Raw genomic sequence first — 14063 nt, forward strand, 5'->3', positions numbered from 1 at the left:
TCTCATTTTTTGGATTTGTTTCTTGATGTAAGACCAGAAGTATGATATAGTAAAGGAAATATAGATGTGTAGTATGTATAATTATACACCGATTGATTAATCCATCTTTTTTCTATGTAATTGCAGATGCACAAAATCTGCTTATCTCTAAGTATAAATAGTTTGCTAGAAAGTGATCTGGCAGAAAATTGTGAAAAAAAATAAGGAAGTTTCAGAAACTTCCTTATCTTCAAGTTTCTCAGCATTAGAGCTGTCAAATGCCAAAATTACCAGATTATCCGGTACAACATTCCAGCTACTTGGTTCAGATAACTTTCTGAAATATCTTCATGGATTGAGAACATAAATCCTTAACTGTCGATGGAAGCTAAAACTGGTGTCTTAAACAAGGAAATCTAACAATTATGTCCAAAGATAGCTGTTTGAAATAATTTCAGACAAATAGATTTACTTAGTGATGCAAAAAATAAACTAAGGTATGAGATTTTCTTTAGAAGAAAAAATGGCTCTAGCTAAAGTAGCTGGCCCATTCTCTTTTTAAAGGTTTTTAAACTAGCTTTCTTGATGGATTGAACCATAGACAAGATGGGAATGTGTTGTCTGTTAAATAGCCAAAAGATGGCAGTAATGTCTTTAACAACTCAGAGTAAACAGCACATTTCTCCTCTTTCCCAATGTTAAAATGTTTCCAACTAGTACAGATATTCTATGAAATTCAGAAAGACTAGTGAGGTCTTACCTCTGTGTTGTAGGTGGTGAAGAAAGGCTAATCTGAGGTAAAAGGTAGCACTGGAAATGGACTTTAGAATATGTGCTATACTCCAGCATACATGCTAATTCCTGTATTTATAGCAGAACTACTAGATTCTGTAATAGCTTTGTTTCTTATGCCATACATCTTGTAAAGTCACAGGACTATTTCTATTTCTCCACCTATATGTATACATTCAAACTAGGCTGTGATGTTTCTCTGTGTCATATATGTGTGTGTAGGGGGGTATATGCATGATGGGTTTTTTTTTGAGAGCTGAACGGAATGAAATTTCATTTTAATGTATGCTGATTAGTGTACATTTAAAGTGACAATAATGTTTCTATTCTATTCTATTCTATTCTATTCTATTCTATTCTATTCTATTCTATTCTATTCTATTCTATTCTATTCTATTCTATTCTATTCTATTCTATTCTATTCTACGCCACGCCACGCCACGCCACGCCACGCTACGCCACCCCTTCCCATTCCATTCCATCCCATCCTATTCTATGCCAATTATTTTTTTTCAACTGCCGGTCTGATGCTGAAAACCATCCCATATCCAACCTTTGCTTTTTATTTTTGTGATTTTGTAACTTGAAGAGAACAAGAACTATTTTGGTGTTTTGCATTTTCTTCAAACTATAAGCTATGTCCTTTCCTGCTTCCTACAGCTGGGACAAACTATGGGCCTATTGCTGTTACAGCCCCCATTTCTCCTGCTCTCTAGTGCAGGGATCCCCAACCCCCTGTGGACTGTACTGAGCTGCGACATACCAGCAACTGGGCTGTGCAAACAAGCAAAGCTCCATCTGCAAGATGCAGGCAGCACACAAAACCATCCCCTCTCCGGTCCACGGAAAAACCTCTCTCCACGTAACCAGTCCCTGGTGCCCAAAAGTTTAGTTTAGTTTAGTTTTATTTGATTTCTATACCGCCCTTCTCCCTAGGGACTCAGGGCGGTTCACAGGGCATATATAAATAATGATACAAAAGTTAAAAAGAAATTAAACCAGTGCCCAGTTAAAAAACAATAATAAAATACTAAAAAAACACCAATTTAAAAACCCATATTCCCCATCAGGCCAGATCAGCTAACTCAAATAAATGGGTCTTCAGCCCGCGGCGGAAGGTTCGGAGGTCTGATGCCATCCGGAGCTCAACCGGCAGTTGGTTCCATAATGCCGGAGCGCCCACAGAGAAGGCCCTCCCCCTGGGGGCCACCAGTCGGCATTCCCTGACCGGAGGCACCCTGAGGAGGCCCTCTCTGTGGGCACGTACTGGGCGGAGGGAAGTTGACGCCGGCAGCAGGTGGTCCCCGAGGTAACCCGGACCCATGCCATGTAAGGACTTAAAGATCATGACCAAGACCTTGAACCTCACCCGGAAGACAACTGGTAGCCAATGCAGCTCGCGGAGCAAAGGTGTAACATGGGAGTACCGGGAAACTCCCAAGACAACTCTCGCGGCCGCATTCTGTACCAGTTGGAGCCTCCGAGTGGTCTTCAAGGGAAGCCCCATGTAGAGAGCATTACAGTAGTCAAGGCGAGAGGTCACGAGCGCATGAGTGACCGTACACAGGGCATCCCGGTTCAGATAGGGCCGCAACTGGCGCACCAGGTGAACCTGGGCGAAAGCCCCCCTAGTCACGGCCACTATATGATCTTCCAGAGTAAGCCGTGAATCTAGGAGGACTCCCAAGTTGCGAGCCCTATCCACGGGGGGTAAGAGCTCACCCCCCATAGAAAGAGATGGAACATTTTGAATGTCCCGGGATGCCGGAATGTACAGCCACTCAGTCTTGTCAGGGTTGAGTTGAAGTCTGTTCCTCCCCATCCAGACCCGAACCGCCTCCAGGCAACGGGACATCACAGCGAGGGCATCACTGGGGTGGTTTGGGGTCGAAAAGAAAAGTTGGGTATCATCGGCATATTGATGATACCCAACTCCAAAACCACGAATGATCTCACCCAGCGGTTTCATGTAGATGTTGAACAGGAGAGGCGAGAGAACCGACCCCTGAGGAACTCCACAAACGAGAGACCTAGGGGCCGATCTCTGCCCCCCTGCCAACACCGACTGCGAGCGTCCCAGGAGATAGGAGGAGAACCACTGAAGAACTGTGCCTCCCACTCCCAATCCCCTGAGGCGCCGCAGCAAGATACCATGGTCGATGGTATCGAAAGCCGCCGAGAGGTCTAATAGGACTAGGACAGAGGAATATCCCCTATCCCGAGCCCTCCAGAGATCATTCACCAGAGCGACCAATGCCGTCTCCGTGCTGTACCCGGGCCTGAAACCCGATTGGTAGGGGTCCAAATAATCCGCTTCATCCAGGACCAGAGGGAGCTGATGCGCCACCACACTCTCAACAACCTTCGCAAGAAAGCGAAGGTTGGAGACTGGACGAAAGTTGTTCAATACAGCTGGGTCCAAGGCAGGCTTCTTGAGGAGAGGTCTCACCACCGCCTTCTTCAAGACGGTGGGGAAATAACCCTCACTCAAAGAAGCAGATATAACCGCCTGGAGCCAGCCTCGTGTCCTCTCCCTAGCTGCATAAACCAGCCAGGAAGGGCACGGGTCCAATAAACATGTGGTGGAGCTCAGCCTTCCCATAATCCTGTCCACTTCATCAGGGGTCACAGAATCAAACTCTTCCCAGATAACATTGACAAGACCGCCCGTGTCCTGATCGCCAGACTCTGCCCAGCTGGAGTCCAAACCGGTCCGAATCCGAGCGATTTTATCCGACAGATGTTGACTGAATTCCTCGGCACGACCCTGCAAGGGATCCTCCCTCACCTCCTGATTAAGAAGTGAGCGAGTCACCCTAAACAGGGCGGCCGGGCGATTATCTGCGGACGCGATGAGGGTGGAGAAGTAATTACACCTCGCCACCCTCATCGCTGCGAGATAAGACCTAATATGGGTTCTTAACCGCAACCGGTCGGGTTGGGGGCCTCTGCTCTAGTGGGCCAGATTAGTTAATTCTGCTCTGGAATTCACAAAGATGCAATTGTATTCAGTGTTTTACTTTTTCTTCACACCACTTGCTGCTCTATGAGTTTGTGTACATTTCTGATATGTTAAACTGAGCAAGCAAGCAACTTTACTTACTAACCATGGTTTTAAAAACAGATTAGGGATATGCAGTTTCCTGTTTTAAATGCCCTGAATTGTAAGACCATGAAGATTATCGAAATAAAATGAACTTCTGTGGGTATTCTGTTGCTAACCCCATGTCCTTGGAAATGATCACCATTTAACTGTAGAATTGAGTGTATATATTTGAAATATTAATAAGCATGTTCAGCTGGATAACCCCAATATCTACTTTGTGAACTCTAGCATGTCTATATGACACCCTGTTTTCCACAGATCCCATCATTTATTGATCTCTGGATAGTCACTGTGAAATGTCCAGATTTTTGGCCTTGAGCCCCAGCAAGTCTAAACAACACAAAGGATTAGCTATTCTAAGAAGTGAGGTCCATATTTCTGGAGTACTCCTAGGCTGAGTAGGCTATCTTTATTAATGAATCAAATTTAAATAGTCATCCATCTCACAGGAAGTGACTCTGGGTAGTATAAAATAATCCTTATGCTTCAACTTTCTGCCAACAGAAAGCTGCTTCTGCAGATAGCATTACAATAGCTTTACTTGCAGCCTAGATTATAGTTCAACATGTGAACCAGAACCTGGGCCAAATATTGACTTCGACATTTTTGATTGTTGATTTTCAGTTTTATCTAGTTCTTTGCAAAATATCACTGTGTTCTTATAGCAGTTACTAGAATGCACACATATTATAATGATAATATGTTGTTTCAAACATCTAATGATTTCTCCTGATTTTTTTCACTAGAACAAAAGGAAAAAAAATTCCCCATGATTGTCAATTCAGATGAAAGGATTACATCAGCAGCTGTCGGTAAGGCCAATAATTTATTTAAGCTACTTCTGAACAGTGCGGGCAATGATTAACCTAATGTCAACTTCTTTTCTGATTCTGGCAAAACCAGATTAGAAGTAAGCTGGATAATACTATTCCATTCTTCATAAATGTTTTACAAGTTATCAAATCTAGGATACATTCCAGCTGAATTTACAGCTAATATTAATGTTAATGGCTAAATGTCTCAGCTAAGCCTACCTTGACTGGGGTTAGATGTTAAACAGACTTAAGCTATAACAACAACAATAACAAAATAACAACAACAACAACAACAACAACAACAACAATCCAAATTGCCAACTTTGAAACGACAAAGTTGAAACTGTTTCACATCTAATATGTGAGTGCACCAAAATTGCACAAACTGATTACAAAGCTAGACATGACCGAGTTGCTAAATTAATCCACTGGGCATTGTGTTCGGACTTCCCTGTGTCCAAAAAGTCGTGGGAACATAGGGTGGAAAAAGTTGTTGAGAATGAGAGGATGAAGATCTTGTGGGACTTCTGAATACAGACAGATCGCCATTTGGAACACAACACGCCAGATATTGCAGTTGTAGAGAACCAAAGCATATAGCTGATTGATATCACCGTACCAAGAGATACAGAAGAAAAAGAACTGGGAAAAATTATGAAATGTCGCGACCTGGCCATCAAAACTGCGTGATTATGGATGAAATATGTAACAGTAATACCCATTGTCATCGGGGCACTGGGAACAATGTCCAAAAACTTTGCAAAATACATCAAGAAACTGCAGTTTCCTGCAATAACTCCAGCAATGCTACAAAAAAACTGAGCTACTTGGAATATCTTACATTTTAAGGAGGTACCTGGTTGATACCTGATGCTGGCAGCAACCCGTGTCAACCATCATCGCCAGTCAATTTCAATGTTCAGTTGACTGAGGTTCATGTTTAATGAATAAAAGAAATAATTAATAATAATAATAATAATAATAATAATAATAATAATAATAATAATAATCCCCCAGTGAGGCACTACCATGACATGGTTGTGGGGCTTGTGTACTCTGAGGAAGATGAGAGCTATGCCAGAGGTTCAACCATACTGGACAGGTCTCATTAGAGGAGTCACAAAAACAGAATTGGACGAACTACAAAGGTTTATCCAGGGCAAAGAAATCAAAGCCTTGCCATAAGTAATTCAGAATGTAGAGGCAAGTCAGGGGGAGTTGGCAGTAAAGGAATCCAGCAGAGATATACAACTGTTCTCATTTGGAAACCAGGCACCTCTTCCTCAGGAAGAACAAAGCCCTCTAACTAAAGAAAAGAATTGAAACAAAGAATAACTGAGCATCTAGAACAGCACAAAAACAACAGAATAAGGCTGCCTGCATTGAAGCTTGTTCCAAAGAAACAGCTAGCACAAGCATTAAAAGATGCAAATACTGCAATATCAAGTATAAGCACCAATTCACCAATGGAAGGTTAGACTAGAAAATAAAATCAGTAAGTTAAGATCACATGCAAGCAAGCTAGAACAGATGAAAGAAAAGTTGAAGAACAAAAAGACCAAAGAATACCTAATCAAGAAATACCACTAGAAACAAGGAAGATCAAGGAAGCACTGGAAATAATAAAGCAGCAAATAACAGCTATAGCCAGGAAAATCAGTAGATACGAAGCTCAAATTGCAAATTATAGGCAGAACCTCCAATTTCAATCCATTCAGAAACGTTTCTACTAATCCATCAATGGAGAAACTGCAATGAATCAGTCAGTACCTGGCAAGAAAGAAACAGTGCAGTTCTGGAAGCAGATATGGGATAGCCCAAAGAAACACAACAAGGATGTGGCTTGGTTAAAAGAGGTGGATGCAAATAAAAAGGAAGTTGAAATGAAAGAACTAGTAATAACAACAAAAATGGTAGAAAAAAGAGCAAGGAAGATCAAAAATTGGTCAGCACCAGGTGAAGATGAACTGCATGGGTTTTGGTTGAAACATCTAACTGTTATATACCCACTCATTGCCAAGCAGTTCAACAATATACTACAAGGAGGAGAAATTAAACCTACCTAATAATGAAAAATCCAGCAAAAGGGGCAACACCAGGCAACTACAGGCCAATTACCTGCTTACCAACAACTTTCAAATTACTAACTGGTCTGTTAGCTGATGCAGTCCAACAGCATCTAGTTGAAAATAATCTATTTCCACACAAACAGAAAGGAAACCGCCCCAATAGCAGAGGAACAAAAGTTCAACTCCTAATAGACAAAATGATCATGGAAAACTGCCAGAAAAGGAACACCAACCTGAATGTTGCATGGATTGACTACAAAAAGGCATTTGACTCTCTGCCACATGACTGGATAATCAAGTGCCTAGAAATAACAGGAGTCAGTAGAAACATCAGAAAATTTGTGAAAAGATCGATGGCACAGTGGAAGACACATTTGCTGGTCAATGGTGAAAGACTGGGAGAGGGTAATATCAAGAGAGGAATATTTCAAGGAGATTCATTATCACCACTACTATTTGTTATTGTACTGTTTCCTCTGTCAACAATACTGAATAACTCAGGACATGGCTATCAAACATCTAAAACATCTGCCAAACTATCCCACCTCCTTTACATGGATGATCTGAAGCTGTATGGAAAAACATCATCTGAAATAGAATCGCTGCTGAACACTGTCCATATATATAGCCAAGATATTGCAATGGAGTTTGGCTTGGACAAATGTGCCACACTTACTCTCAAACAAGGAAAAATAGTGAAAACTGAAGGAATAAAGATGCCCCACAAAAATAACATTAAGAGTCTGGATGAGGAAGATTACTACAAATACTTGGGTATCCTTCAAGCTGACAACATCAAGCACATTGAGGTCAAGAATAAGATTAGAGGTGAATACATCAAGAGAGTGAAGAAGATCTTAAAGTCCAAACTCAATGGAGGAAATATTGTGAAGGCAATCAACACTTGGGCAATTCCAGTCTTTAGATACACAGCTGGAATAGTGGACTGGACTCAAGCAGAACTAAAAGTAATGGATAGAAAGACCAGAAAAATAATTACAATGAATCATGCCCTTCATCCACGCAGTGACATTGACAGACTCTATCTACCAAGGCAAATAGGTGGACGTGGAATGCTGCAAGTACATCAGATGGTTGAAGAAGAAAAAATGGCTTTGGAAGAATATCTGAAGGACAATGATGAAGATGCACTGAAATTAGTATATCAGGAAGGCTTACTGACTACTGGAGAGACCAAACTGGCTTACAAGAAAGACCAAATGAAGAACAGAATAGAGGCATGGGAAGACAAAGCACTACATGGCCAGTACATTTTAAAAAATAGCTGGGAAAGCAGATAATAACAACACCACTGGCACTGACAAATTAGTCAATTGCAAAAGGTGGACTTACTAGGAACTGTTTCCATCCTGCAACAATATCTGTAATACCATCAAAAATCCATATCTGCCTATCTCAGGTCCTTGCTAAAGACGTGATAGGTAGACAAAAATGCAAATCCAGACTGAACATCTGGCTGACTGTGTGATGATTAATAATAATAATGTTGGAAGGCACCTTGGAGGTCATCTAGTCCAACCCCCTGCTCAGGCAGGAAACCCCATACCATTTCAGACAAATGGCTCTCCAGTCTCTTCTTAAAAATTTCCAGTGTTTGAGCATTCACAGCTTCTGAAGGCAGGTGGTTCCACTGATTAATTGTTCTAACTGTCAGGAAATTTCTCCTTAGTTCTAGGTTGCTTCTCTCTTTGGTTGGTTTACATCCGTTGCTTCTTGTCCTGCCTTCAGGTGCTTTGGAGAATAGCTTGACTCCCTCTTCTTTGTGGCAGCCCCTGAGATATTGGAACACTGCTATCATGTCACCCCTCGTTCTTCTCTTCAGATTAATAGACATACCCAATTCCAGCAACCGTTCCTTATATGTATTAGCCTCCAGTCCCCTGATCATCTTTCTTGCTCTTCTTTATACTCTTTCTAGAGTCTCAACATCTTTTTTACATCGTGGTGAACAAAACTGAATGCAATATTCCAAGTGTGGCCTTACCAAGGCATTGTAAAGTGGTATTAACACTTCACATGATTTTGATTCTATTCCTCTATGCAGCCTACCACTGTGTTGGCTTTTTTGGCAGCTGCAGCACACTGCTGGCATATATTTAAGTGATTGTTCACTAGGACTCCAAGATCCCTCTCACAGTTGCTACTTGTTAAGGAATTAGTTGTGCAGGGTCTCCTTGTGCTACCAAAGAGTTGCACAGACAAGGAAGGGCACTGAGAGCAGTAAAAGTCACACACAGAAATACACTGAGTTCTAAAGGCAAAAAGTATTTTACTTTGAGGTGGTGTAAGAACAAAAATGCACAGTCAAAAATAAACAGTCCAAGTCATACACAATAGCAACAGTCCAAGGAGTAATCCAAACTACAAAGTCTTCTTACCGGTCCAGAGGTCAATACACAGTTCAGGTTTACAACAGTAGTAAACCAACAGCAGAGCAAAAACAGTAACAATAGAGAGCAGTGAATTCAGAAAGAGAGAGAAGCTACGTTCCTAGCTTCCTCTTATGGCCATGAGAACACTTACACACCCATTGGCCAATTAACAACTTAAAGACATAGCATTATGGTTAATATATTTTCAACCCAACATTGTAGGCTAACACCATATGCCTAACATTCTCCCCTTTGGGTAGAATAATATATAACTCTTACAATCTTATGCACATTCTTTCACAATTAGCATTGTGTTTCACAGCACTTTGTACCTTCGTAAAATGGTCTGCAATATTTACATCAGATGGACAATACTCTAACTGTATTAATTTATCTTTGACACATTGTCTGACATTTAAATAACGAAGATCAGTATGTTTAGATCTTGTTCTTACTGCAGCATTATTAGCCATCTTTATTGCAGCTTGATTGTCCTCATACACAATGAATGGATCATTTACATTTAAACCCATATCTAACAATAATTGTTTGTACACTAGCAGTTCTGTACATAACACTGATAGACATGAAAATTCAGCCTCCATTGTAGATAAGCTTATGTGTTTTTGCCTAATGGACTTCCATCCAATCAAAGAATCACCCAACATTACAGCCAACCCTGAGGTAGATTTACGACTGTTTGTATCAGAGGCAAAACTCGCATCTGCATATGCAGTAAGGATTAACTCACGATTTGGCTCTAGATATAACGAGTAGTGAATAGTTTGCTTCAAATACCTTAATACTCGTTTAGCTGATTGCCAGTGTCTAACAGTTGGATTATTGTTGTACCTAGCTAATTGATTTACACAGTAAGAAATATCAGGTCTAGTCCAATTACTCAGATACATAAGACTTCCTATCAAAGATTGGTACATAGTCTTATCAAATACAGGACTCTCAACATTAGTGTCCTTAAAATCCATAGCCATCGGAGTTTTAGCTGGTTTACACATTTCCATATTGTATCTCTTTAATAACTGAGATATTTTACTGGCTTGTGACATCTTAAAACCCCTATTCGTTTTCACAATATCTAACCCCAAATAGTGGCTTATTTCCCCAAGATTTCTAATTGTGAATTTAGTTTGCAATCTTGAAATGATAGTTTGTGCTTCTAACTCAGTTTTTGTTATTATTGCAATATCATCTGTGAATAATAAGATAAAAGATAATGCTCCGTTGTGTTCCCTTCTAAACAAACAAGGATCAGCATTACTGGCTACAAAACCTATTGCACTTAACTCATTTACTATACATTTGTTCCACTCATAGCCTGATTGTTTCAATCCATAGAGGCTTTTCTTTAATTCCCAACAATCATGGTCTCTATCACTGGTCAATCCTGGTGGTATTCTTAAATAAATAGTATGTTGCAATGGAGCATGTAGATATGCAGTTTCAACATCTACATGGGTAACCATATGTTGGTTTTTAGCCGCCCATACTAAAGCTGCTCTTAAAGTAGTTGCCCTTAGACTGGGTGCAAACACCTCGTCATAATCCTCAGTAGTTTGGGCAAAACCTTGTGCAACCAAACGTGCCTTATGGGTTATAGTTCCATCTACTCCCTTCTTTATTTTATATATCCATTTACAACCTATAGCTTGCTCACCAGGTGGCAGTTTTGCTTTCACATAAACCTTAAGATCCTGCAAAGAATTCAACTCCCTGTTCATTGCAGCTTTCCATGATGCCTGTTCCTTTTCAGGATACATCCTGATCTCATCATAGTTAGATGGCTCTACACTAACTTGACATACTATACTAGCTTCATAGCGATCAGGTGGATGTCTGATACGCATTGAACGCCAAGGAATTACAGGGCTTTGAGTTTCTGACTCCTTTCCTTCCTCTGATTCATTTTTTATCTCCCCTATCTCCTCTTCATCTTTCATATTTACAGGAGATGTATTATCATTACTAGTTACGTTATCAGAGGAGTCCTCAAACACTAGAGGATCAGTATTAACAGTTACTTGCTCTAACCTATCCCAACCAACGTGCTCAAGGAATTTTGCACTAGCACTGTTATATACATTAGTTGTGCCTCGTTCCCAGAAACGATAGGATCTGTGATTAGCTTCATAACCTACGAAGTATAATTGCCTAGCCCTATGTTGGCCTTTACTCCTGAGTTGTGCAGGAATGTGGACCCAAGCTGGGGTGCCAAACGTGTGCAGGTAATCAAGGTTTGGTCTTCTACCATGCCATATTGTATATGGTATTTTACCAGTAGAAGTATTAACAACTATATTCAGAACATGGTTTGCACATTTTGCTGCCTCCCCCCACAGTCTATCTGTTAAGCCAGAATCTTGTAACATGGTTCTCATCATGGCTTGTAACGTTTGCCCACGTCTCTCAACAAAAGCATTATGTTGAGGTCTATAAGGGGCTAAATGTTTATGCTCAATGCCAGCTGATTCTAGCATATCAACAAAACACTTATTTGTAAATTCAGTACCATTATCAGTAATTATGCACTGAACCTTTCTCTTTGTTTTTCTCTCCACGAACTTCAGCCAGTTTGCAAATTGTTGGAAAGTATCTGCCTTTGACTTAAGCAGATAACAAAAACCATATCTAGAGTAGTGGTCCAATATACTTAAAATATAACATGACCCTCCTAAACTTGGTTTCATGGGTCCAATTAAATCAGTAAACACAACTTCCAAAGGTACAGTTGTTTTGAAGCTGTTTATCCTGTTTGCAGGAGTTGCCTTGCTCTTTTCCTGATTACAGGCATTGCAATTCAAATACTTACTACATGGCTTCAGTTTAACTCCCTCTACTAATTCCACTGTTTTACGTAGTGAGTTAAAGTTTACATGCCCTAACCGCCTATGCAATAAATGTATACATTCATCATGTGGCTTCTTGTTCTCACATATCGAGTTAGCTTTAACTGTACTAACCTGGTTACTTGTGAGAACGAATAAACCATTTTTCAAATTTGCAGTTACACAGGTTCCATTCCTCTCAATAGTGCATTGCTCCCCTCTGAATGTTACCACAAACCCAACTTTAACCAATTCCCTTACAGATAACAGGTTGAATCTTAGTTTAGGTATATATAACATAGGTAACTGTTCATCAATGCATGGACAATAGGAATTACCTTCACCAGAGGCCTTCATCCTCCAACTGTTTGCTAGTGAAACATATTGGTTGCTGTTTTTCATATTAATAAACCTCTCTTTCACTTTAGTAATGCATTGTGAAGCCCCACTATCAACAACCCACAATTCATTGTTTCTGGATGTTGATTCACCAGAAATAGCCAAACCAATGCCCTTCTTAGCCTTCCCACTGCTATTCACATTCTGTTTTCTACCCTTTCTACAGAATTTGGCTATATGCCCTGTAGCCCCACAAGAATAACATTTCTTGACATTGTAAGCAGTGGTAAATGGCTGCTCCTCTTGTAGCTGTGTCTCTCTCAGCTGGTCTCTGTCACGCCTTCTTCTGGACTCTTCCAGCAGTCTCCCAGTAATGTTAGTCAATGTCAGTTCCTCTCTGGTCAGGACTTCCAAAGAAGAAACATATCCATCATAACTCTCATCCAAAGATGACAGAATAATGTAGACCTGATGCAACTCTGAAAAAATCAGCTCCTTTTCATGAAGCTCTTGAAAAGTTGCCTTCATGTAATTTAAATGGGTCAGCATATCTCCATTCTTCTGCAAACGAGCCCTAAACAGCTTACGTGTAAGGTGTATATGTGCACCCACACTGTCACGAACATAAAGCCTTCGCAAAACATCCCAACACCTAGCAGCAGACTCCTCACCACGAATATGGACAAGCTGCTGGTCATTCAGTGTTAGTCCAATAATGCAAAGAGCTTTCTCATTGCTACGTTTAAAGTTGTCTAACTTCTTTGCATCCTCTTCATCATCTGGATCCCAAGCAGTAGTATCTGGTGGGTTATTTACAACAGCCCATAGTCCTTCCTTGCGCAAAAGCAAGCAGCATTTTGTGGACCAGGAAACATAGTTTGTCCCATCCAACCGGGTTATCCAGGAGATGCCTGACAACAGTTCCTGTGCCATTTTACACCAAATACAAACTCAGCTAGGAATACTGTGTGTACTTACTCTCAGTACAGGCCTGGGCCCACAACCAGTGTTAAGGAATTAGTTGTGCAGGGTCTCCTTGTGCTACCAAAGAGTTGCACAGACAAGGAAGGGCACTGAGAGCAGTAAAAGTCACACACAGAAATACACTGAGTTCTAAAGGCAAAAAGTATTTTACTTTGAGGTGGTGTAAGAACAAAAATGCACAGTCAAAAATAAACAGTCCAAGTCATACACAATAGCAACAGTCCAAGGAGTAATCCAAACTACAAAGTCTTCTTACCGGTCCAGAGGTCAATACACAGTTCAGGTTTACAACAGTAGTAAACCAACAGCAGAGCAAAAACAGTAACAATAGAGAGCAGTGAATTCAGAAAGAGAGAGAAGCTACGTTCCTAGCTTCCTCTTATGGCCATGAGAACACTTACACACCCATTGGCCAATTAACAACTTAAAGACATAGCATTATGGTTAATATATTTTCAACCCAACATTGTAGGCTAACACCATATGCCTAACACTACTATTGAGCAAGGTACCACCTATACTATACCTGTGCATTTGGTTTTTCTTGCCTAAATGTAGAACTTTACTTTTTTCACCATTGAATTTCATTTTGTTAGATAGCACCCAATGTTCAAGTCTGTCAAAATCCTTCTGTATGTTAAGGCTATCTTCTGCAGTGTTGGCTATTCCTGCCAGCTTGGTGTCGTCTGTAAATTTCATGAGTTCCCCATCTATCCCCTCAGCAAAATCATTGATGAATATGT

The 14063-nt window shown here is 40.6% G+C and overlaps 1 protein-coding gene across 1 annotated transcript in view; it reads left to right on the forward strand.

The window, feature by feature from the left end:
- Window positions 1-14063, forward strand: part of LOC308667145 (interleukin-1 receptor type 2-like) — a 49966-nt gene that overhangs the window by 22185 nt on the left and 13718 nt on the right. Inside the window, exon 6 of the mRNA XM_081326271.1 lies at window positions 4624-4689. Coding sequence (XP_081182397.1) covers window positions 4624-4689 — 66 coding nt within the window. The remainder of the gene's footprint in view (window positions 1-4623; window positions 4690-14063) is intronic.

Source organism: Vipera berus (genome assembly GCF_964194415.1).
Source record: "Vipera berus genome assembly, chromosome: 4".
Classification (NCBI taxonomy): Eukaryota; Metazoa; Chordata; class Lepidosauria; order Squamata; family Viperidae; genus Vipera; species Vipera berus.